We start from the raw sequence: 24062 nt of genomic DNA on the forward strand, positions 1-24062 counted from the left end.
TCAAGTTCCACAATTTTGATTAAAAACCCAAACCAAATGACCTCATGTTTGAGAAAGCTCTTCTAGTTCTAGTTCTTCTATTGGGAGAGTAACTAAGTTATTATGATCTCATACCTAAATTTACTTCTTCCTAGAAACATGTGAATAGATTTCTTTGATATTTTATTTCATTTTATTTATCTTTATCATCTCAAAACTAAGTTATTATGATCTATTTTTTGCCCCTTAAATTTGTTATGTATAGCGATTTGGTCCTTGTAAAACAAAAAATGGTCCCAAATATATGTGTCAATATATTATCCAATCCATTTTTGATAAAGATGCATTCATAATATAAAACATTATTACAATAACAATGTATATCCCTCTTCTCTTATCTCATTACTCTTTTTCACTTTTCAAATTTTCCCATCATCTTCACGGGGAGAAGTTTGAAAAAAGTTAGAGTGCATTTTTCAGGATTTCAACCATAACCATTATACTTTACCTTAGTGGATAGAAGCATACAATTTTTGCTCTTTCTCCAACTATGCTAAATAATTTGTTTCCTCTAATAGTCCTTATTGACTATAACAAAATTATTTGCACAAAGGATAATACATGTAATTCAAAAGTGAGAAAAACGATGTTGGGCTTCAATGACATCATAGAGCCCAAAAGCACACCAAGTGTAGCATGAGGTTTGAGGATCACCTGTCTCAAATGATGTCCCATTCCCTGTCCCAAACCAATCATATATTAACACATAGATAAAATAAAAATATTAAAAGCAAAAAAAAAAAAATTGAGCACTCTTATTGGCTTCGGACATGAAGTGGAATACCGTTTGAGACAAGTGATCCCCATCCCCAGGAGAAGAACTCATCTCAACTCACATGACTATCAATGATATCAAAATAACTTTTTGGAATGTACATAGCCCTTAAGACAGCCATACAAATATGCAAACAACATCCCCATTCCAAGCCATGGTAATGCTGGGGAAAAAGTGAGCGAAATATGAAACAAAGAACATGAAGTCATGAATAAATAAATGATATACCATTTATGCTTATAAATTCTGAGCAAGACACATGGATATTGGTCCATTCATAAACTACAAGAGACAAAATTATGTAGAAATGACAGAAACAACAATGCTTTAAAAAATTCAACTCCCAACCACCTAGACAACCATCAAAATCTGAAAACATACATATAAGGCTAACTGTGTGAGGCACATATCTGCTATTTCTTATCGATTGAGTGACATATAATATAACATTGCCTCCACTGTTACCATTCACAGTAACTCACTGAGAGAACTTTGCGATCAACTTGTCAACATGGATAAGGATATCGTCTACATGGGGCCGGACAGCAGCCTGTGGTTGAAGCATCCATGACACAAACTGATGAAGAGCATCTGGAAATGCAGGCTTAGGTCCAGCTGGCCATTTGAACTGAGCATTTACGATAGCCGATTGCAGGTTTCCATCAGTTTCTTCAAGTGCATATTCGAATGGTGATACCCCATACCTGCGAAATTCGGCCAGGTGATAATAAACAGGTGTACCAAAGCTGCTAAGATATATTTCTAACACATAAATTCAAAGAAAAGCATTTAGAAATGAGAGTAACTATGATGGTACTGATGGAAATAGCTTGTTGACCAACAGTGCTAGAAGGAATAATGGAAATGAACACAATTAATCGTGTCATGAAAAGAACAGATGGAAATAACTTGTTGACTAACTATGCTAGAAAGAATAATGGAGATGAACACAACTAATTGTGTCATGAAAAGAACACACCTATAGCATTTGATTTCTTTAGAGTGCCAAATCATTGGGTAATGCTAAGGGAACAACACTAGAAAACAAAGCAAAACTCACGTGCACGGCCATTGGCATTCATTTCATGGAGTAATTTAGATGATACACCACTTAAGTGTACAGCCTTCTGCAAGCTCTTTACAGAACTATAAACCATCTGTTATTTTGTAAGATGTACTTGTACACCAAGGATTCAGAATAATGCATTGCACACATGAAACTAGTTTTTTGAGAAAACACATAAAATTAAAAGAAAAACTGGTTTAAAAAAAACACTGAAGTATTACGTTGTAAGAAGGCACGGTTATTAAAATTTCATAACATAAAAATTAAGATAATCAAAGAGAAAAGAAGGATTATCCTCACATTATCGCAAACAATGTGCATCCTAGCGACCAAACGTCAGTCCTCTCATCTATATCAGCATGGCTTGGGCAATCCCACAGTTCAGGAGCTCGGAAAGGAGCAGAGCAGTGTTCAGATGCCCATTCCTGCACATGAAGACAAAAAAGTAGCAATCAGCAGGTTAGAAAATCTGAGCAAGCCAGATGACTAAAATGAAACTTAATTCCTTCATATAACTTATTAAAAACAGAAAAGCTATTTAAAAATTTAGTAGTGACAGCATGAAAACCTAAGTATGCAATTAAGTATTTTGAAATGAAACTCGAACTGATTAACAAGCAGTAACAGATTAAAACTATCCCTGTCCCATACTAGCCTGTGATGCATATGCAGTATGAACCTAACATAATTAATAAATCATATCAGGGAATACAATTTCACAAACTGCAAATGGAGCAAAAGCCTAATAAAACATTCTATTTGTGATATACTTATGAGGAAAGGAAGGATCTAACATGGTACATAAGAAATTGAATGAAATGCAAATCTAGTTAGAGAAACTACCAGTAGTCAAAGAAATTGAAGTTCTAAGATATCACATGGAAACTGATTTTTGTTGATAGAACAAGTTTTTCAAGAAAAAGGGGACAAAAGAAGCACCTGCAACTGGAGCGCCTCTTGTCTGGATCTAATTTGCTTCCTGGCAGGACGAGCACTGCCAAAATCCATCAGTATGGCAAGAGGTGGTTGTCCTTTTCTACGTGTTATGAGAACATTGCCAGGTTTGACATCATTATGAGCATATGGAGGATCTAAACTGTGCATATGCTTCAGTCCGGCACAAAGCTGTTGGGTTGATTTTGCAGGGTTAGACATGTTTCAGAATAAAACAATTTTGGTCAGTTTAGAGTAGAAATAATCCCGAAAATTTCCATGTGTGCATTGAAGTTAAAAGAAAAAATGTTATCAGATAGATTATAAACATAAAAGAAGCAGATTAGACATATTCATAGATTATAAACAGAAAAGAAGCAGATTAGACATAAAAAATGTTATCAGATAGGTTATAATAGATGTCAAGTGCTGAAAAACTTGAATAGCAACAAAGTGATGGTTTGGCCACCAGTCACCCAAGATAGATTATAAAAAGCAATATGCATAATAGAAAACGGATCTTTTTACCTGGCGAAATATTTGAAGAACATCTGAGGTAGAATAGAACTCCTTCTTGGCTTTCAATGTTTTGGCACTGTCAAGCAATGTTCCCTCCAAATGAGCTGGAAATAACAAATATGCCTCATTGGTCCAAGATTTTTCTTGGGTAGGCTGCAAACAAAATGGGAAGGAATAAAATAAGTCCAAAACAGTTAAGGAAACATTAAAATGAGTCAGTGATACTCTTATTCTAACGAACTTATGTCCTCTCGAAACAAAATGCTGATCCGCGATATAATATGGAGAGGAATGAGTGTTAGCTGCAATAATTAGTTACCTTAACAGAAATGATTGCATGATCAAGAAGAGGAAGCAGATTTGGGTGATCAAACAGAGATGAAACACGAATCTCCTCCTTTACCAACTCCAGCTGTTCATCTTTCTGAATGAGGACCTTTTTCATAGCATAAGTTCCGTCATCTGCATAAAATACACAGTAAAGTTAATCTAATTAACTTCGACGGATCAAACCATATGATAGCCTATTATCTTTCTTCTTCTTCAAGATTTACTGAAGTGATTACTTACTAGCTACTACAATGATATCACTTCCCTTCATTACTGATATTCAAATTAAATTTAAACTCAGATTCGATAATAATAATAATAAGATAGAAAACAAAATCCTATTGTTAATTATTCATAGGATCAAGGAAATTACATGCCTCATCCGTTACCACCACCAAAGTGAGAATCACAATGAAATCATCATCACAATATATTGATAACATACAACACAATAACGTAATTGTATATAAGAAAACAAATCTATACGAAGAAGCCACACACAGAATTAAAATCTCTATAAAGAAATCATTATAACATATAAAATCTCACGAAATAAATAAATCTCAATTCGCATAGATCACATTCACACAGATCTGGAGCTAATAAGATCTAACAAAACCGAATCAGCAATGAATGAAGGTTTCATAATTGAATACTAGAAAATGAAAAAGAGAATAGAAAAAGTGACCGGAGAGATGAGTTGAGGAATTGAGATTAGAAGCGAAGGCAGAAGAAGCTGAATCAGAGAGAATCTCTTTCACGGCGAAGATATAAGCGGAGCCACCTTCACCGAGTTGCTTCACCACACGGAAACGGTTGTTGTTTATCCACACGTCAGCACCGCCGTTAACGGTGTCGGATAATGCATTTAAACCAGAAAATGAACACCCCATTTTTTAAATGTGTAGATTTGAACGTGAAAGAAAGAAAGAAAGCAATAATAATAATAATAAGTGGTGAAATCAGGTGTCGAAAAACATGAAAATTGAAAGACCTGATTTCACGTAAATTGAAATTGAAATAGAGTCTTAACTCTCTCATTCGTTTAATTTATTCTTAACTACTTTCCTTTATTGGAATGATCACACGCTATTTCTCGACCCAACATTTTTTACCTTATTTTTGGCGTTCCATTCCTCTACTCTCGTTCCTTCATTCATTCATTTTTACCTTACAAATTCAGAGTTAAGAGTACTCAACCATGACACCCTTGTTCACGGATGAAATCACTTGTTTTCAATGATATCTCATTCTCTATCTCATCTCAATCACATATATTAACACGTAGATAAAATAAAATTTTTAAAAGTAAAAAAATAATAAAGCTCTCATTGGCTTGGGACATAGAATGAGACACCATTTAAGACATGTGATATCTAGCATTCTAGACATTATAAAAACTTAAGGTTTGGGTTAAAAGGATACTTTAATGGTTAGGGTGAATTTCATTTAAAAATAGATGCTCATATAATAATAGATGGTCGTAAAAAAATTACACTATCATTCTCGATTATCATTGACATTTGAAAACAAAAGAATAATTCAAATAAATGCTGAATAATGCACTAACTGTGTATAAATGCATACTTTATTAATATATAGATACTACACTCTTTTATTAAAACCGATATAGAATTTTGAGTATGAATGTAGAATCTCCCGTTTTTAATACAGCAGTTCATATGCGTAGAAATTTTAACCATTAATTTTTAACTTGTAACGAGATAGAAATCTCATGCACTTAAAATCACTTATTTACCAAATGACCTACAATATTTTATTTATTAAACTTGCTTAGAAGTCGTAACATAATAAAACACGACTTATGTATATTGAACTTTTTTATTCAAAAGTCGTAAAAGTGGTAAACGACTTTTGTCTTAGATGTTATTAAAGTGTTCCACGACTTTTGTATACAAAATTAGGAATGCACAAAAATCGTAGAATGACTCTACAACTTCTAGAAATTTTCATCCAGTATCTAGTTATCAACATTTTTAATATAATAGTTAATAAATAGTTATCAACATTTTTAATATAATAGTTAATAAATAGTTCGCATGGAAGCGAACTAAGATATGATTCGTATATTAGCCCTAAAGTATTTCTTTATTTTACATCTAAATATAACTTTGAGGTCCATGGTATTAACATTTTTAGTTCCATCCAGCATTAGTGAAACAAATATTAATCATATAGTCATCCAAGAATGTAAAAAAAAGGAGAGAACCAAAATTGGATACCAAATTTCCTGTTAAATTGAAATAAATAGGGAAGCAAAAACATACTAAATTGTAAAAAAAAACTCATTTTAGTTATTACAAAAGCTATAAATAATTCTAAAAAACTGTTTTTAAATACACAATAAATAAGAATGATTTCATAATACTATATGACCCAAATGATCAATTGATACTAATTACAGTAGAATCAACTAATTAAGAATATGTCAGATTGAAATTTAACTTAATTTCATTGACCACCTTCAGAAGATCACATTAATCTCCTTGGTTATAACAGATTTTGTATAGGTAAAAATAAAGGAAGGAGATATTTACTTAATTTTACAAAAAAAAAAAACTAAGGGTATATGAATAAGGAAAACACATAAGCTATCCCACTATTTTGTGGTTAATAAGAATTTTTAGTCACTTGTACTACTTCATGTATATACATACATATGTGCATCCATGAACAAGTAACTAAAAATTCACAAACTAATGTATATACATACATATAATGAAAGAAGTGAGATTAGTTCTCATATAATAATAACTTAAAAAAGTCATATACACATTGTTCACAGGATACATAATAATCTTTCTCAATTAAAATGTTAACACATTGTTCTCACATAATCACCCTCACCATAAGTCACCCTCACCATGCCAACGAAATCACTTTTACCAAGATAAACACAATAAGTAATTTTTTTGCTGGGTCTGAATTAGAAAGGCCCTGCTTCACAACGACGATTTTCAAATATAAAGGTTGTAGATTAGTTTTACTTCATAATTGGCGTAAAAAACAATATCAATAAATTGATACTAAGTAGCAATATTTATAAAAAGCTAGTGCTGAGCCAAATATAAAAATGATAAAATCCAAACATAACATCGATTGATTCTAAGGTACACTACTGACAATCACGGAATAACAAAGAGGTTCAGATACATGTTTGCTTGTTCAAAAAAGAGAAGCTGTAATCTCAGAAATTTCCGCTGCAACTTGATCATAATCTGACTTCAGTTTCTCTTGTTCCCCTTGGTCTAGTTCACCCTTTGCAGGCTTGGTCGTTACCAGAACACAGCAAGTTGGTCTCTTTGTTGCTCCTGCAGTTGCAAGTTCCTAGAAAAAGATATGGATTAATTAAGTTTATAAACTTTCATGTGCTAATTTCTTAACATATACAAAAAGAACATCATGAAATAGAAGATGAATTATTCTTATAAAGCAACAAATTAATAAAATGTCCATGTTTCCCTTTCCCTGACATTAAAGTGAAATACTAACAAATTCATGTTGGAAAGTAAGTCCCACGTCGCCTACATTGTCTCGGTAACGGTTTAAATACATGTTAGGCTACTCATCGCCTACATTGTCTCGGTAATGGTTTAAATACATGTCATAGGCCAAAAGTTGGCCTTCAGTTATGGGTCAAAGGTAACAATGTTACATTCTTTATTTTCAATAGAAAATATGATTTTAGACTTGTCAATGGAATTTGGTGTCGAATTGCAATGTGTCGGACCTTATAAAACCTTTTTGTTCTAAAAATTCTAATGTGCAACAAATTAGTTTCTTCTTATAATGGATCTTCTACGGGCTGAAGGTTGAAGTTAAAATTAATAAGTTGTTGAAAAAACGGGTATCAAAAAAGTTTACAGCATTCAATTCATTATAAGAGGAACATGCACCTAAAATATCAACAACATGTTATATGTGGCTAATTCCTAACGATTATTACAGTAAATAATAGCTATTTAAATAATCACAAAGGTACAAGGTTACTTACTTCTTTAGAGTGAACATAAACATATGGAATTTCAGATTCTTCACACAGAATAGGAACATGAGTAATAACATCAATGGGTGATATGTTCCCAGCGATAACACATAACCTGAATTCACAAATTATAAAGGAACAAAATTAATTTTGCATAATAAAAATTACGCATTATAATCAACGAAATGAATGAATAAGAAAAAGGGTTTTAGAAAATAAACAGACCCTTTATGACCACGTCTTATGCTTTTAACAACCTCTTTCACTCCTCTCTTTAAGCATTTGTGTTCAGCAGCTGAAACCGAAAAATAAAACCTTAGATTCAATTTTGTTACAAAAATAAGAAGAAAAAATGAGAATAAAAAAAATACCTTTACGAACAAGCTTAAGAGTTCGCTTCGATAGTTTCTTCCCAGCGAGAGGTTTTGCAATTGGTGCCAAAGCAAGCACCTTCTTCTTCTCTCTCTCTTTCTGCGCCGTCTTCTCTACCTCGCTATCGCTTCCACCCATTTCTCTCTCTCTCTCGTGAATTGAAGCAGAGGAACAAGGAGAAGAGGCTTTTATTTAACAACAATCACGCACTCGAGGGTTTAATTAGGGTTTGGGTGAAACGACAACGTTTTTTGATGGGCCTATTTAGAATTGGGCTTAAACATGTTGGGCCTAATATCCAGCCCATATAAAAACCTAACGCATCGCAAAAAAGGTATCGGATTCGGATCAGTTTTCTCTTGAGAGACGAAGCAGAAGGTAGTAGCAACTAGCAAGTAGCAACATCACTCACACCATGCCTACCGTTAGCGTGGGTCGGGATCGTCTATATGCGGCTCTAGGAAAATCTTACTGTGAGCTTTCACTTTCGTATTCAACCTTGTTTTCAATTCTCTCTCATTCGTCATAACACACTGTTTCTTTCTTTTTTGTTCAGCACAAGAGGCATTCGAAGACTTATGCTTCAGTTTTGGGATCGAACTCGATGATGTGGTAAACACTTCATCACTCTCTATATTCAATTCATCACTGTCTTTTAATTTTATTCGAAATAGATTTGAATTCACTAATAATAGTTAATAATTAGTAATTGTAATGTATATTTAGACGACAGAAAAAGCAATTGTGAGAAAAGAGAAGCATTTGGAAGAAGAAGTAGGTGACGAAGATGAAGAAGTCATTTACAAAATCGAAGTTCCGGCGAACAGGTACATTAGTTAATGCAAAGTTTAGAGTATTGTTTATAATAGGAATGAATTAATTGAAAAGAGTGTTATCTGCATTACAGGTATGATCTGCTCTGTCTCGAGGGTCTTGCTCAATCCCTTCGAGTTTTCTGTGGGTTCCAGGAGATCCCTACATATACATTGGCTGATGTTACTAAAGATGCAATTCTCAAAATGCATGTGAAGAAGGAGGTAATTAGTTATTGTGTGTATTACATACATTTTTTTAAAGCTAATTGGAAACTTGAAAGTGACATGTTTCTGTTTTTTTAATCGTTGTAGACATCCCAAATTCGACCGTATGTTGTCTGTGCTGTATTGAGAGGTATAACTTTTGATAAAGCAAGATACAACAGCTTTATTGACCTCCAAGACAAGCTTCACCAAAACATTTGTCGGTAATTTGTTTTCACTTTTTGCTTCGTCCATTTTTACCTGTAATTGTATACTGGTTGTTTCTAAACTAGGAAGCAGGGATGATATGACATGGATATGTTAATAGGCAAAAAACTCATACAATAATTGAAGGATGTTTGGACAAAAAAGTTTCCAAGCATCTCATACCATATGTATCAAATGCAATACAGAAAACTTTTTGATGTATTGGTGCTACATAGTTTCCTAATTATGACCAAAATAACCTTGGACGTTTCACTTCTCTCAAATGTGGCCTTTTCCTCCTTCCCCACTTTTTGTAACTGCCTTGTATAAGTATTTTGAATACAATAATATCCTCCTTGTTCTCAGCTTAGTTTGGTTTACACCTTGCATGTCATTTTCTTAACATATTACTACAACAACAACCAAGTTTTAATCCCACTAGGTGGGGACCTTAAATGACTTACTGTGCAAGTTTTTTGTTTTTGTAGTAAAATGGTGAAATCCAATCCTAGATGGTTACTTTTATCCATCAGCTTATCTTAATGTGTTGTTGTTTATGGTTTTCTCATCTGACAGCACCCTTAACTTAAGCATGAACTTTCACCTAATTTGTTTTCTTTCTTTTTTTTAATTATTTTGCAGGCGAAGAACTCTTGTTGCCATTGGCACTCATGATCTGGATAAATTGGAAGGCCCTTTCACCTATGAGGTTGGTTTCTCAATAATAATTCTGAGAGAAAATTATGAAAAAATATTAATGATTGATGTGCATGAAAAGTGAAATAAGGGAAAATATGACACAATTTGGAAAATAGGTTTTCTGATTCACAATTTGATAACCATGGTCTGGATATGTATACTGGGGTTTTAGGTGACAATTTTGTTGCCTTGTGAGGCCTACCTTATTATATTCTGCTGTGTTTTTGGAATTGTTAAATGAATCACAATGCTGTGTGTGCTTGACATGATGGACTAGTGTTTATATCCCAAGCCATGTATCTGATTTTTTTATAAAGCCATTTTCCTGAAATGATCTATTCAAGATTTAATGAACATTTTCTTGTGTTTATTAGTTTTCTATGCACCATCTTCATTATTATCATCAATGACCTTATTCATCTATCTTTCCAGGCACTGCCACCTTCAAGTATAAGTTTCGTTCCACTGAAACAGGTAATTGTTTCATGGAATTCAGTTTCTAGATATGAATATGTTTAAAATCATATAGTTTCTAGAGACAAATAATAAATAAATTAAAAAGATAAAATGCAAATGTGTGGAAGTGAGATAGTTAGAAATATAAAAGTGGTTGTCAAAGGGGGTTATACTTTCTTTAGATGCATTGGCGAGAAGAAGATATAGGATCTTAAATGTTAATGATTTTCATTGAATTTTATAAACAAAAATTATTATGTTAGACTTTATAGTTCATATGTTACTAAAAAATATTAATCAATATCGTCAAAAATAAACTATTTAGTTATGTAATTTGCAACGATAAAAGAATAGTGTTTAAAAATTGGAGGTACTACATAATTATATATATATATATATAAATAATGAGGACACTTATGTCCTTTTAAATACACTATGTATAAATGTACATTTTCTTTCCTCACTTTTCTTCCGTTTTCAATCATACCAAACAATAAAATTATCATCTCATTTGCTACCACTTTTCTTTCCTTCAACTGTCTTTCCTTCCACTTTCATTCCTTAACCTAACATAGTGTTATTTCAAAAGCATATGGTTTAATGTACACAGTGTAGTGCAATATTCTACCTTGAACATTAGTAACTGGTCTATGAATTTTTAATGCCAACTGGCAAACTAATACTTGAAAGCTTTTTTTTTTCTTTTGGCATGATAGGAAAGATGCTTCAGGGCTGATGAGCTGATGGAATTCTACAAAGTGAGTTTCTGTATAATATTTCCTTGATGTGTATGCCAGAAGATATAATAAGTCTCACATAATGAGGTTTATGTGTTATCTGTGTTCCTAACTATGTGTGCATTTAATCCACCATTATCCTTCCTTTTGAGCATAATTGCTTAGATTTGTCTGAGTAGTTTTTTTATTTATGTTTGACAGTCAGATTTGAAACTGAAGAAATTCTTGCATATAATTGAGGGCTCCCCTGTTTTTCCTGTTCTATATGACCATAAGAGGTATTATGTGATTTCACCCAACGTAAATGCGTCGAATCTCTATGATATGGATCAACAATGTGAAATTTACCTCGTGAACTACAGCTGTTGTTGTGTTCTTACTTTTTGCTGTCGTTCAATTCAACTTTTGATGTGCTTTAATGTTTTGACAGAACTGTTTTATCTCTTCCACCTATTATCAATGGTGCACACTCAGCTATCACTCTGGAGACAAAAAATGTATTTATTGAATGTACTGCAACTGATCTGACGAAGGCAAAGATCGTTTTGAATACAATGGTAGTGAAGTGAATTTATTTGTACTTGTTCTATTTGCATTTTGTAGGTGCCAATATTGTTTAGAAGATGACAAACTGTTCTAATTTTTTAGGTAACAACCTTCTCAGAATATTGTGAAAATAAGTTTGTCGTGGAACCAGTTGAAGTAATTTATTCTGATGGAGAGTCACACATATATCCTGATTTGTCTGTCTACAATATGGAAGTTTCACTGTCCTACCTTTCCGGATTGATTGGTGTATCGTTGGAGGCAGAAGAGGTAGTTCCTTTCTGTAACATTCTAATGTATAATGTATGGTGAATTTCTGTGCTTCATATTCATGTACTTGTTCCTAGAATTGCATATTGACTATGTCAAAAGTATGTGTGGAGCTTCTATTTGACAATATGTAGGTCTGTTAAGATTTCTTTTCCTGTGATGATCCTGAATGACCTCCATTGTTGGTTCATTTGATTAAAATTGATCTCTACATGATTGGCAATTTTGGTTGATCCTGAATTTGGGATGGGATACATATCCTTATACTTATCCTGGTAGTTGTCAGATACATCACTGTTCCCCTAACAAGTGACCGCTTGAGCATTATTTTTTTGGCTTTGCATAATGATGTGTCTTCTGGAGCATCATTTTATGTTAGTTTAAATTTTATGCATTTCATGTAAGACATTTATGGCAAAAGCTTTTAAAGTTGACACAGTGATCTGCCATGTTATTTTGAAGATTTTGTGCCATGTTATTTTGAAGATTTTTATATATTGCAGGGCGGCCCTATTTTCTTTTATTCATGCTTTGTCCTTAGTGGTTGAGTTATTTAGTTCATATAACGATTTCCTTTTAAGTTCTATTTAGTTTCTCTCTTTTTTTACTGTTGCCTCTAATGAGAGATTGAATGCTCTAATATTCTCTGGGTGCACCAGGAATGGTTAATGTTTAACTTGTCATTCTTTTTTCAGGTCACCAAGCTCTTAAATAAGATGCAATTGCATGCCAAACAGTCTGCATCTGACAGTAAGCAGAGTAGCTTCGTTGTATCTGTACCTCCTAGTAGAAGTGATATTCTTCACCCATGTGATGTTATGGAGGTATTATCAATGTTGCACGTTATCACTTCTGAAAGCATATTGCAAAATTGGATGTCTTATATGTACATTGTACTGACAAGGCATGCGTTTTTTACCGGGGTCTTCTATCCATAGGACGTTGCAATTGCTTATGGATTCAATGCTATTAAGGATAAAGCAGTAATAGATAATCAGGGCTCAAAGAGATTGGCCTCTTCCTTGACACTTCTTTCTCTGAATGAGTTCAGCGATCTTATCAGAAAAGAGGTATATGACAAAATTACTGATCGTTTGGCTCCTATATTTGGACTGTTACTGTTTTATCATTGAAGTTTTTCTGAATTTTATCGCCTTTGTTAAAATAAAGTCGTAGAACATATGATTAAAGCCTTAGAAATTCTTTATGAATGCTATTGTTAATTATTAAAGTGCCTAATCAACTAAATCCTTTTCTTCATAAACCTCTTTTTAGGTTGCATTGGTTGGGTTCACGGAGGTCTTGACATTTATACTTTGCTCCAAGAAGGAAAACTTCGCCTTGCTAAACCGCAAAGATGATAAATCAAAAGCAGTTATCATTGGAAACCCTAGGTCTTCAGACTTTGAGGTTCGCACAACAGATTTTCCTTGTTCATTCGGTGTTACTCTATTTCTTGCCGATCTCCCAAAAATGAACTCAAGTCTATCGGTGTTACTCTATTTCTTTGATTTTTATCTTATATTTTTTGAAAACTAAATGTCCAAGGATGTGATTGGATGTTTGTATTCACTAGCGATATAATGGTTGTCATAAATATAATTTTAATTTATATTTTTCGGTTTTAAATTCACTTAATTTAATTTTATATCTAACATATACACAGGCTGTTCGAACTAGTCTCATGCCTGGCATTTTGAAAACCGTTGCTCACAACAAGGATCATCCAAAGCCTATAAAGGTATTGTTTAAGCTCTTTCGTTGGGGTTTTGACCTTTGTACTATGAGACCTTAGTACATTCGTACTTTCTATGATGCACAATTTTAATTTTAGTTATACCTTACAGTGTAATATTTATGAATCTGCTTTTAAAATAATTGTCCCAATCCTTTTTTCATTTTTGCATTGCCACTATTTCTTAGAGATAACATTGAATATGCATTGTCACAATGTGTCTATGGTGTTAGAAAATTGACCTATTAGATTTCTCATGTTAGTCCATCAGATTGAAGGTTGTTTATATGTCTCATTTTCAAAAGATCAGAACAAGAGTACCAACTTCGCTGATAGTCCTCTAACAAATTCCCTTTTAGTGGTGCAATTTTCGAAATGTTTACACTGTTGCAAGTTCTCCACAAGCTTTTCACTATCTACCGTCTTTGCTGCTTCAAGCATTTTATAAGAAAATAATCATATTTTGAAATTTTGCTTCAGATTTTTGAAGTAGGTGATATTGCAATTTTGGATGACAAAAAAGATGTTGGCGCAAAAAATTGTCGCCATCTGGCTGCACTGTACTGTGGCGCTAATGCAGGATTTGAGGTATATTGAGTAGTAACATCAAGACATTCTATTTTGTTCTTTCCTCTATAAACATGAGTTAATGAATGTAAAAATGTTAACGTGTCACTATAATTTATTCAATGATATGCAGATAATTCATGGCTTGGTGGACAGAGTAATGGAAAAGAATGGGGTTCCCTTTGTTTCACCTGGTGATATATCAGGTTATTATATTGAGCAGTCAGATGTAAGTTCATGCTACATACGTGTTTTGTGCATGTGTCTCTGATCTAGGAACTTTTTTTCTGTTTCTGATCACTTGTTGATTAACTAAACTGCATATTGAAGGAGCCTGAGTTTCTTGCTGGTAGGCAAGCTAGAATCATTTTCAAGGGAAACCAAATTGGCACTTTTGGCATTGTTCACCCAGAGGTACTTGCGATCACTATAATAATGGCATCTTTGTTTTAATCTGGCCAGTTGTTGGTACTTAATTTTGCATTCCAATGTTTTTTAGTAATTGTATATTATCCATGGTATACCATTACTAGCAGCCTTGTGAGGGTGAGCCTCACAAAATGGTAAGGTTGATTGCCTTATGACCTAGAGGTCATGAGTTCAAATCTTGGATATTTGCTTCTTCACAGGCTGCTTACATCTACCGTCCCCAGACTCCACTAGGTGGGAGCCTTGTGCATTGGGTCATCCTTTTATATTTTCTGTGGTGTGTCATATCTAATAGCGGTGTTTATGGATGGGTTGAAATGATTATAAGAGAGGCATGTGCAGAATGGGTGATTAAGCATTCCATATATTTAAATTTGTGAAGCAGATTATATCTCACTAGAGGGTGAGACTCGACCCATTAGTAAGGTTGCTTGCATTTCAACCTGGGTCATAGGTTCAAATCTTGGAAACAATATCTTTGCTTGCGAGGGTTAGGCATTCCATATATTTTCAGATTATTTCTCACTGTAGCAAGAAATGTCTCTGTTCTATAATTTCTTGCCAACTTTTACATCATATAACTAGAATATAATTTTATAAATTTTCACCACGATACTTTTATTTTGGGGTTTATATACCTCAAGAACTGATGTTTCTTCTTGTTATGTATTCTCAGGTATTGAACAACTTCGATATTCCTGATCCATGCTCTCTTGTGGAACTTAACATTGAAAGTTTCTTATAGAGATTATTTGTAGAAAATGTAAGTGTCTTCCTTGTCTTTAAACTATTTTCTGTTCTATGTATGAGATGATGTATTTTGTATTTCTCCATATAGTGTTCTTCCTTTTACTTTGGTAACATTAGTTAGGCTGATATTGACTTTTATTTGTAGGTAATTTGCAATTTGCCCATCATTTTCTGGATACATTGTTCCTTCTAGCTCAGGGAATCAAGAAGCTTAGCTGCTTCAATGTTTTTCCAACTGTTTTGCCGGTCATTTTTGGATATCCTTGGAGTCTATAAACTACAGTAGCTGTGGAAAAGAATGTTAACTTATATGCCCTAGATTAGGGTGTTTGTTGATTACAGATTTGTTTCATAAGTTTCCCAGTGTCTTATGTTTAGAAGGTAAAGATCTGATAAACTATTCATTTTCTCTATTTATTTTTTTGCCACCATACCGAAACAGGATATTTATACTTCTGAAGTTTGTGAACATAGTCACGAGTTGGACTGTTTATTCTGCGGTAGTTTATAATCCGTGCTTGCCTTTTGGATTTTTCATTTATGTTTGGTCTATCGGTAATTAAGATGAACCAATAAGACATTGGTTTAATGGTGTAAGGCTTTGTTGGATCCCTAAGGATGAAAGTTCGATTCTTGTGAGTTACACTTGTTGGTAGTGATAGTCACAAACCCCGAAAGAATTAGATTCTTACCAAAAAAGGTTAGGATACCTTGTTAGTACAAATAAAATAAGTAAGATGTAAGTCACATAAAAGGAATTTACTATTTAAACAGCCAGCTCCTAGATCTTCATTAATAATAATTGCTACTTATTCTATTTTAATTGTCTCACTATCTCTGCTTGATTAATTAAAAAAACAATTTCTTTAATTTAGACTTTATATTGCATAACTAGTTGAAAATAAAAAATGTAATAACTTAAATGTAATTTAACAAGGTAATTGAATTGGCAGCACTTGATATGATTAATGGGTTCAGTAAGTGTAAAGGTTAAAATACTCCTTGTGGAATTTTTAGTTGACAAAATTTGCAGGACCATAGCCACAATAATTAAGCATTATTTATCTTTTTGTTGATATTACCAAAAATATTTCTTCACATTTTTTATTAAGAACTAATCCATTTTGAAGTTTTTATTAAAATACTCTTTTTGTTGCTCTCAGAAATCGAACTTTGACCTTAGGGATTTAGTAGGATTTACCCCACTAGACACTGAATCAATGTCTTGTTGGGAAGTATTATTCAACTTGAAAACGTGGTTAGAGTGATGATGACTGAGGAGTCTAGCGGGTGTGGTCCATGGATTACTCATGTGACAATTTGTAAGAGCTAGGGATTAGATTAGGTTATCTGTAAAGACACCACTTTCTTAATAAATATTTAAGTTATCAGTGCAGCATCTTCAAACAATTAATAAATATTGGTAAATGATAAATTACCAAATAAGATAAAGTATAATCCATGTTTCAAAATATTCTTCATTCTAAGCAATGCCTGATCAATGGTCTTTCTTAGTGTACAAGAACAATTCAACTGAAAAAAGGCTAAGAATCTTGTATAGTAATAGAGGCTCGTTGAGAATTGCCTCAAATTCTTGTTTGAACTTGTTTTCTTATTGGCAGACTTTCTTGAGGGATTAAGACTTTTTTGGTATTAGCTCCTTTTTATTGTATTGCTTCCTCATTTTTGGGGAATGAACTAATCTCTTTCAGAGTATATAGTAATCTCTTCCAACAAATTTCGCTCCCAAGACTCAAACTCTTAACGTTTTTGTCATCCTAAAAATCTAGCAAGATTTTATAATACTAGATCGACATTTTATTAATATATTAGCTCCTTTTGTTCATTCTAAGTCTAACCTGACCTTAACATTTTAGTCATCTTTTAGCATACTTATAGCAATAGCTCTTAACTAAACCAAAAGAACTTTGATGATTTTAGAGAAATGATATTTATACAACTAGTTTATAAATCTAACATTTAAAAAGAGAAATGATGAAGAAAGATATATTTTACTCATTTTGCTTTCTGTGAAAATAGATATACATTCTAGATGTATAAACTATAGTTGTATGAATAACATTACTCAATCACTTTTATTATTTTTATCTCATTTTCATATCTCATAAGTCATAACAACCCAAATAGCAAAGATTGACAAAGCACCAACCAATTTCATTTCTGTCCCAATTGCCATCTAACACTATTAAATTTGTTCATTATCTTTGTATTATGACATCAAAGCTCAATAACATACACCTAATATAAGAAAGGCTGCATGATATTTTTTTAAGGGCATGCCACTAATTAATTGCACTAGAATTATTGTCGCATGTTTAACAAAAGTCTAAACAGAAAGCTACACTTTTCACCAATAAAAAAGGACAAGCAAAAAGTTTTTAAAAGAATATAATTAGAAGTTAAGATAATCCAACAAGAAGGGTACATAATCACTAATTGATATGAGAGTTTGCACTGCACCAGAATTCAGAGGTTATTTATTTATATTTTTTAAATAATTAAGAATAGCATATTTGGAGGAGCTAACAATACAACAAAGACACCTATTATATGTGACAAATATTGAAGATTAGTTTTTGATATGAGTATGAAGTTAAAAGTAACATGTGAATTCTGTTTGTTTTCAGCCTTTTGAGGTGTGAATTTTGTTTGTAGGTTATTGGATTTTTGCTTATAAGAGTACTTGTTAAGAAAACAATTGATTTTCAAATAAATTAATTAGAATAATTAGCTTACATACATAAGTTCATTACTTCATTCCCTTGGATTTGTTATAGATTTAGAATAATTAGCTTACACTATAATAAATATTTAATTTTTTAATTTACATGCTATATTTTTATTGGTCTGAGTTTTGGAGTAAAATTTGAGATATTATATCATGGTCCCTTATAAATGCTATAAAAAAAACACAATTTAGATATAAATAATGATGAGTTGATGATACACTCTTTTCTTCACCCCTTTTATATCAACAAGTAACTTTTGCTTTGAAAACAACTATGAATAAATAATCAATTTCAAAATAAGTGTAAGAAGGGGTTAGGGAATTATGTTATCTTTTACATTTATATTACAGATCACATATTCTGTACTATATACTCTATGCTATTAATTAACCTCAAGTCATCTTAAAGTTGTCACGTATAAACCTAAAAGAAATTTCTCTTATAATGTTCATTTCTCTTTAGATATAATTTATGACAACTTGAAAAGATTGCAATGTAGTAGTGTAGTATCAGAGTCTCACACTCTTACAACTTTTCAATCCGAATCATATCACTTTAAAATAAATAATATTCTCTCGGATAAGATAAAAAAAACTCAAATGTGACAAATTGCATGTCACTATTTCATCATCAAATTCGTTTTTACATATAAAATGTTTTATTTAATGACCCATTCCTTTTCATCTACACTAATAAATTCCAACCCTTCCTCCTACTCTCATGAAAAACTTAGACACCTTTGAGTTTCAAAACCAAACTACAATATCATTCTTTGATGACTCTTGAAATAGACAAATCTTATCACAATCAAGAGGGTAGTGTTATGAAGATTCAAAAAGCATTAAACAAGAGTGACAAAAAGTTCATTGGTGTGAGAAAAAGACCTTCAGGAAGATGGACTTCTGAGATAAAAGACTCATCACAGAAACTGAGGCTTTGGTTAGGAACTTTTGACAAAGAAGAAGAAGCTGCTTTGGCTTATGATTGTGCTGCAAGGCTTCTTAGAGGAAAAAATGCCAAAACAAATTTCCCAATTACCCAAGGAACCATGAACACCCATCATGAGAAAAACTGCATCAATATTATGGGAAAGAACCCTAGGGCTTTCCAACTTCTCAAGCATCATGCAGTCATGAAAAACCATGCAGTTTCTTCATCCTTTTTTTCCACAATCATGCCTTGGAAAAATGAGACAATGAGAGATGAGTTTGACATGATTGTTGAGGAGAATATAGTGTGTTCCATTCCTGAAAAAGGTTGTGAAGGGTGCTATGGAGTTTCATTTGGAAGTTCTAGGGTTTATTCTTCTGTTGTGGTAGCTCCTTCTTTCAGTGCCTCACAATTTCAATCAAGAGAAGTTCATGAACAAACCTTTTAATCTTGATCAGATGTTGTCTTCTTCTTTGTTGTTGAAGCTTTTAACCAAGTTATGTCTTCCCTTTTATATACATGCATGCTCTCAAACATTTACCTTTTTTCCTTTATTGAAGTGAATAGAGATATGTTGTCCTAACTTTTCTTTTGGTTTTGTCTCATATGCTATCTCGGATCAATGATAATGAAGCAAAAATAACAATAATAATGAATTATTAAATTTTTTAATTAATATAACATGTTTTCATAGCCCAAGTCACCTTATAGGACTTAATCTTTTTTCTTGGGTACTACCAAAAGTATCTTCTCACCTTTTGGGTAAGGAACTAATCCTTTCGGGGTTCGTGACTGCCCCTTCCAACATGTGTTGCTCACAGGAATCGAACTCTTGACTTATAGGATATGATATGGAACAACATAATTTTATTTATAATATTAATTAGTTATTCACCTTTATACAAAACGACCATATGATAAATCTTATTTTCCGGATTAGCTAATGCCAATAGAGAGAGGGAATGAACTACATAATTTTACTTTATTTTTTAACAAAAAAAAATAGGAGCTTGTATAAACAAGCCTAAGGACATAAATCATGTGGAGTACAATGAATTTGCATTTGGTAGTATTAAGAATAAATCATAAGGTTGGTTGGGAGTAGAACTTGTTATTACTTATTAGTATGCTAACCATTAACTCAAATCATTATTGAAGTTGATGGTTCCTCCGAATTTTAAAATGTAGACAAACTCTTTCAAAACTTTAGACTTCTTATCACATAAAAAAAATCATTGGGTTGGTTATAATAAGATGTAATTGTAAACATTTATATATCTACACTATATATAAAGACAAAACTTAAAATAACTTCCCTCATGGTGTAATTTTCATTTCCTATTTTGCCCTTCATATTATTTAATTTTTACAAAAAAACTATATAATCCTAAACAATCACCACCAATACATTAATTAACCACATATCTCACCTTAAATTAAACATTATCATAAACACAAAAAATATAATATAAAGTACATTGAACACAACAAATACATTCTAATTCAAAAAAAATGAAATATATAAAAATTAAATATGTAGTATCATACAATATTCGCCGGCAGGCACGAAGTGCCTGTACACACTAGTAGTAATTAAATCAAAACTTGAAATTTTGTTATTTCCATCCTCATAATAAGCAGCAAGGAGCTATTGCCCCAACAAAGCAGAAACACGATATATATATTCATTATAGCTTATTAGAATTAGTCATAAACCTTTTAGAGTTATTTGATGTACTAGAACAAAAGGAGAAAATCACTTTCTCATTTTGGCTTTAGTTTCTCAACAAATGACAATATTCTCCCAATCCAACATAATAATATATGTCATTTATAATTTTTTGTTTAACAACTCTAATTTGCTAACCATACAACTATCACCTTTCAGGACTATTTCACACCTTTTAACTACGTTCAGAACTTTCAATCACATTATCACAACCGTACAGAATTACCATGAGTTTATAACTTGAAAACAATAGTTTAAAATTTATAAAGATTGTCTAGCTCATAAGGTTAAACCATACATAATGAACTGTATTTTCAATTCAATTGTTTTTTTTTCTAAAACTCTATTTGAATAACTAATTTTGGGTGAATCAATCAAATCATAACCTCGCCAAATTCAATTTTTAGACATTATTAGTTCAACTCACAATATCACCATTTCTATGAAACTAAAAACTCCAAATAATAAGTATTACTTCACCAACATTTTTTGTCACCCTCCCCCCATAAGTAACTCTCGGTTAGACTTAAGAATGAAGATATTTGCACATAATTAATTGATTCACATCTCTCTGAACTGTACTCTACAAACAGAAAACGATGCAAATGATAGGAAATTCAAATATAAAAACCATTTTTTATTAAAATTCACATTCTCCCGGCCTGTATCTGTTAGTCTTGTGGGCTTCCCTCTTAAGTCAAGACGGGCAATGATCCTTTCTCCCAAAAAAATTATGTTTTCCCATATATCAAGTTAATCAAATTTTATAAAATAATATAATTTATGTTATTATAGTTTTTCTTTCTAATTAAATGAGATTTTTTAATTAGATAGGAACACCAAGTGAAATAGAAACGCGGACAGATAATCCTCATCCCACCTCAGCAACTCATCCAACAATTCAAATCCAGGGCAAGCTCATTTAAAAACTATATATCGATATAAAGCTCATTTAATTTTTTTTATCAATATTAATTATGTATTATGCAATGATGTATTACATACATCTTTTTCTCTAAACTAAAATGAGTGCTATAAATTATAATGTTGATGGATACATATTTTTCTCAAATAAAATTGAGTTACTTGACTCATTTATGAAGGGGGGAAAACAGGAGAAAGAGAAAAGAAGACATTTTCATTTTCATATACGGCTTCAATATTTACCAATGTCAGTACTTATATTTCCATTTATTTACAACACATGTAAGAGTCCAAAAAGAGGATCCGTACAACAATATGCCCGAAAAGGTAAACAAAGTTTCAACAGAATACGAATATTGAATGTAAAATTGGGAAACAAATAACTTCACATCACAGAATAAGAAACCAGGAATGAACTAACAGAATATCCTTGGATAAAGACTGAAGATGCTCCATCACACTTTTTATAATCAAAATTTGGACTAACCTATTCTGCTTAACTTTGATTCCATTAAACTCATGTACAGGAATTTGATACCAGATTCCCTTAAAACACAAGTCATAGCTTTAAGAGTGAGTACCTTCATTGACTTTAAAGAAGGCAGGACCTAAATACAGTACAATTTAGGTAGTGTGCTGCAACCACTAACAAACCTACACATTCAAAAGATACTTTTTCCTTTACAGGAAAGAAACTAGGCAGAGACCTTTACACTATATAGTGAACAAAAAATAGAAAATGACATATTTATGGTATGGACTCCTTTGAGCTTCTTCAAAAAGATCTATACTACAGAATTTCTAAAATGAATGGGTATATTTTTATGTTTGGTTACACAACATGTCAATGTCATTATTTGAGGCATCAGAATAAAATGGAAAATAGACTGCATTAACCAGAATTAAGAAGGAAAACATTATAGCATATATTCTAATAAACTCGAGATATTTAACAATGAGAAATGAATTTAACTATACAGTAAGATCCACCTTGCAATTGTTATAATACTAACAAATTGATGCATAAGAATTGTATAACATAACAAAAGCAAAATGAAAAAAATTATGTCAAGCATATCTACTATTGTAGAAAGGTGGAGATTTAAAACAAGCAAGAATATCATGGTTTAACACAAAGGTATCTCAAAGAGAGTTCACTGATTAAAATACCTAAGAGAAATTCAAATAAGTGGGAAATAGTTTTGTATAGCAGAAAGGGAACATAGCAATAAAGGAAAAAGATGCTCAAGAACAAAATTGATCTAAGAAATTATCAATCTCTGCTATCTTATGAAATGTTTTACCAATATTTACCATAGCCTTTTATTCTCCCTGAACTATGAGTTGTCCTGTGCAACCGTTGGAGTTTTTCGGCTAGAATCACGGTTTCAAAGTCCGGCAAGGAATTAATTTCAAAAGGCATCACGATGCTATAAAACCTCCATTAAGCTATGTTAGGTGATTAACTATGTGACTTGAATCGGTGATGCCTGTTAGCTCTAACTTGTGATTCCCGCAGAAACTCCAGCTATTACAAGAACATAAATTCTAAGTGTTGGCCTGATCAGAGTAAAAAAATACTGAAAGTAAACATCAGAAATGACCATAGAAAATATTGGTAAAACATTTCCTAAGATTGCAAGAACAGATAATTTAATATTATTGATATTAGATCTATTTTGTGAGCATAACAACGTCACAACAAGTGAAATAGCTCATTGAACTCTTCTAAAAAACACGCACCATACTTCTACAACGAATAATAAAAATATGAATCGATGAAATTATTGACAGAAAATCCGCAACCACAAGCAAATAGATTAGTGAGAGGAAATAAAATTGTCAATTATATATGAAAAATGAAAAGAAAAATTACATAAAAAAAAGAGAGAATGAAAGTGAGCGCTGGATGCAGAGGTTTATCGATCGATTCATGGTTTGTGTTAACAAAATTCAAGAAGAGATCGATAAACCGCTGCCTCCAGAGACTTCACCTCGATCGAATGAATCTACAACATAGATCTGAGAATAAACAGTGATGCAGATTGTGAAATCGGAATATATCGAAATTCAATGGATGAATAACATAGCATAAGATATATACATAGTATTATATAGTAGTAATTGAAAAAACAAATACAAAAAAATTGATGAAGAGAGAAGAGAGAAGGAATGAAAGGAATCGTCGCCATTGCTTTACCGCAAGGGTTTATGTCTCTCGTTTTATTTCTCTCTCTCACATCCACCACTCACTTTTCAAGAGTAATAACCATT

At 32.2% G+C, this 24062-nt stretch overlaps 4 protein-coding genes across 5 annotated transcripts; 2 read left to right on the top strand and 2 right to left on the bottom strand.

Annotated features, from left to right (window-relative positions):
• On the bottom strand, positions 1025-4750 carry LOC109354040 (serine/threonine-protein kinase 16-like). Its single transcript, XM_019596395.1, has 6 exons — positions 4351-4750; positions 3652-3794; positions 3342-3485; positions 2820-3005; positions 2181-2305; positions 1025-1518 (listed from the first exon to the last, which is right to left on the bottom strand). Exons 1-6 carry the CDS (start codon positions 4553-4555, stop codon positions 1293-1295), a joined length of 1029 nt encoding a protein of 342 aa, XP_019451940.1. The 5' UTR covers positions 4556-4750; the 3' UTR covers positions 1025-1292.
• On the bottom strand, positions 6704-8224 carry LOC109354050 (H/ACA ribonucleoprotein complex subunit 2-like protein). Its single transcript, XM_019596406.1, has 4 exons — positions 8040-8224; positions 7894-7963; positions 7678-7783; positions 6704-7010 (listed from the first exon to the last, which is right to left on the bottom strand). Exons 1-4 carry the CDS (start codon positions 8176-8178, stop codon positions 6849-6851), a joined length of 477 nt encoding a protein of 158 aa, XP_019451951.1. The 5' UTR covers positions 8179-8224; the 3' UTR covers positions 6704-6848.
• LOC109354029 (phenylalanine--tRNA ligase beta subunit, cytoplasmic) lies at positions 8367-15874 on the top strand. 2 transcript variants are annotated; one of them, XR_002108494.1, is made up of 21 exons: positions 8367-8513; positions 8597-8652; positions 8767-8867; positions 8948-9077; positions 9168-9283; positions 9909-9975; positions 10398-10439; positions 11138-11179; positions 11360-11436; positions 11589-11715; positions 11807-11974; positions 12670-12798; positions 12913-13044; positions 13250-13384; positions 13641-13715; positions 14190-14297; positions 14410-14505; positions 14607-14690; positions 15382-15468; positions 15601-15641; positions 15674-15874. XR_002108494.1 is itself a non-coding variant. In XM_019596384.1 (20 exons), the coding sequence occupies exons 1-19, from the start codon at positions 8456-8458 to the stop codon at positions 15448-15450; spliced, it is 1812 nt and encodes a 603-aa protein (XP_019451929.1). In that variant the 5' UTR covers positions 8367-8455; the 3' UTR covers positions 15451-15468; positions 15601-15874. The 2 variants fall into 2 exon arrangements, 1 of the variants encoding a protein (XP_019451929.1); XM_019596384.1 differs by having other exon boundaries at positions 15601-15874.
• On the top strand, positions 18868-19583 carry LOC109360280 (ethylene-responsive transcription factor ERF088-like). Its single transcript, XM_019605088.1, has one exon. It carries the CDS (start codon positions 18981-18983, stop codon positions 19581-19583), a length of 603 nt encoding a protein of 200 aa, XP_019460633.1. The 5' UTR covers positions 18868-18980.

The sequence above is a fragment of the Lupinus angustifolius genome, chromosome LG01 (assembly GCF_001865875.1).
Source record: "Lupinus angustifolius cultivar Tanjil chromosome LG01, LupAngTanjil_v1.0, whole genome shotgun sequence".
NCBI classification, from domain to species: domain Eukaryota; kingdom Viridiplantae; phylum Streptophyta; class Magnoliopsida; order Fabales; family Fabaceae; genus Lupinus; species Lupinus angustifolius.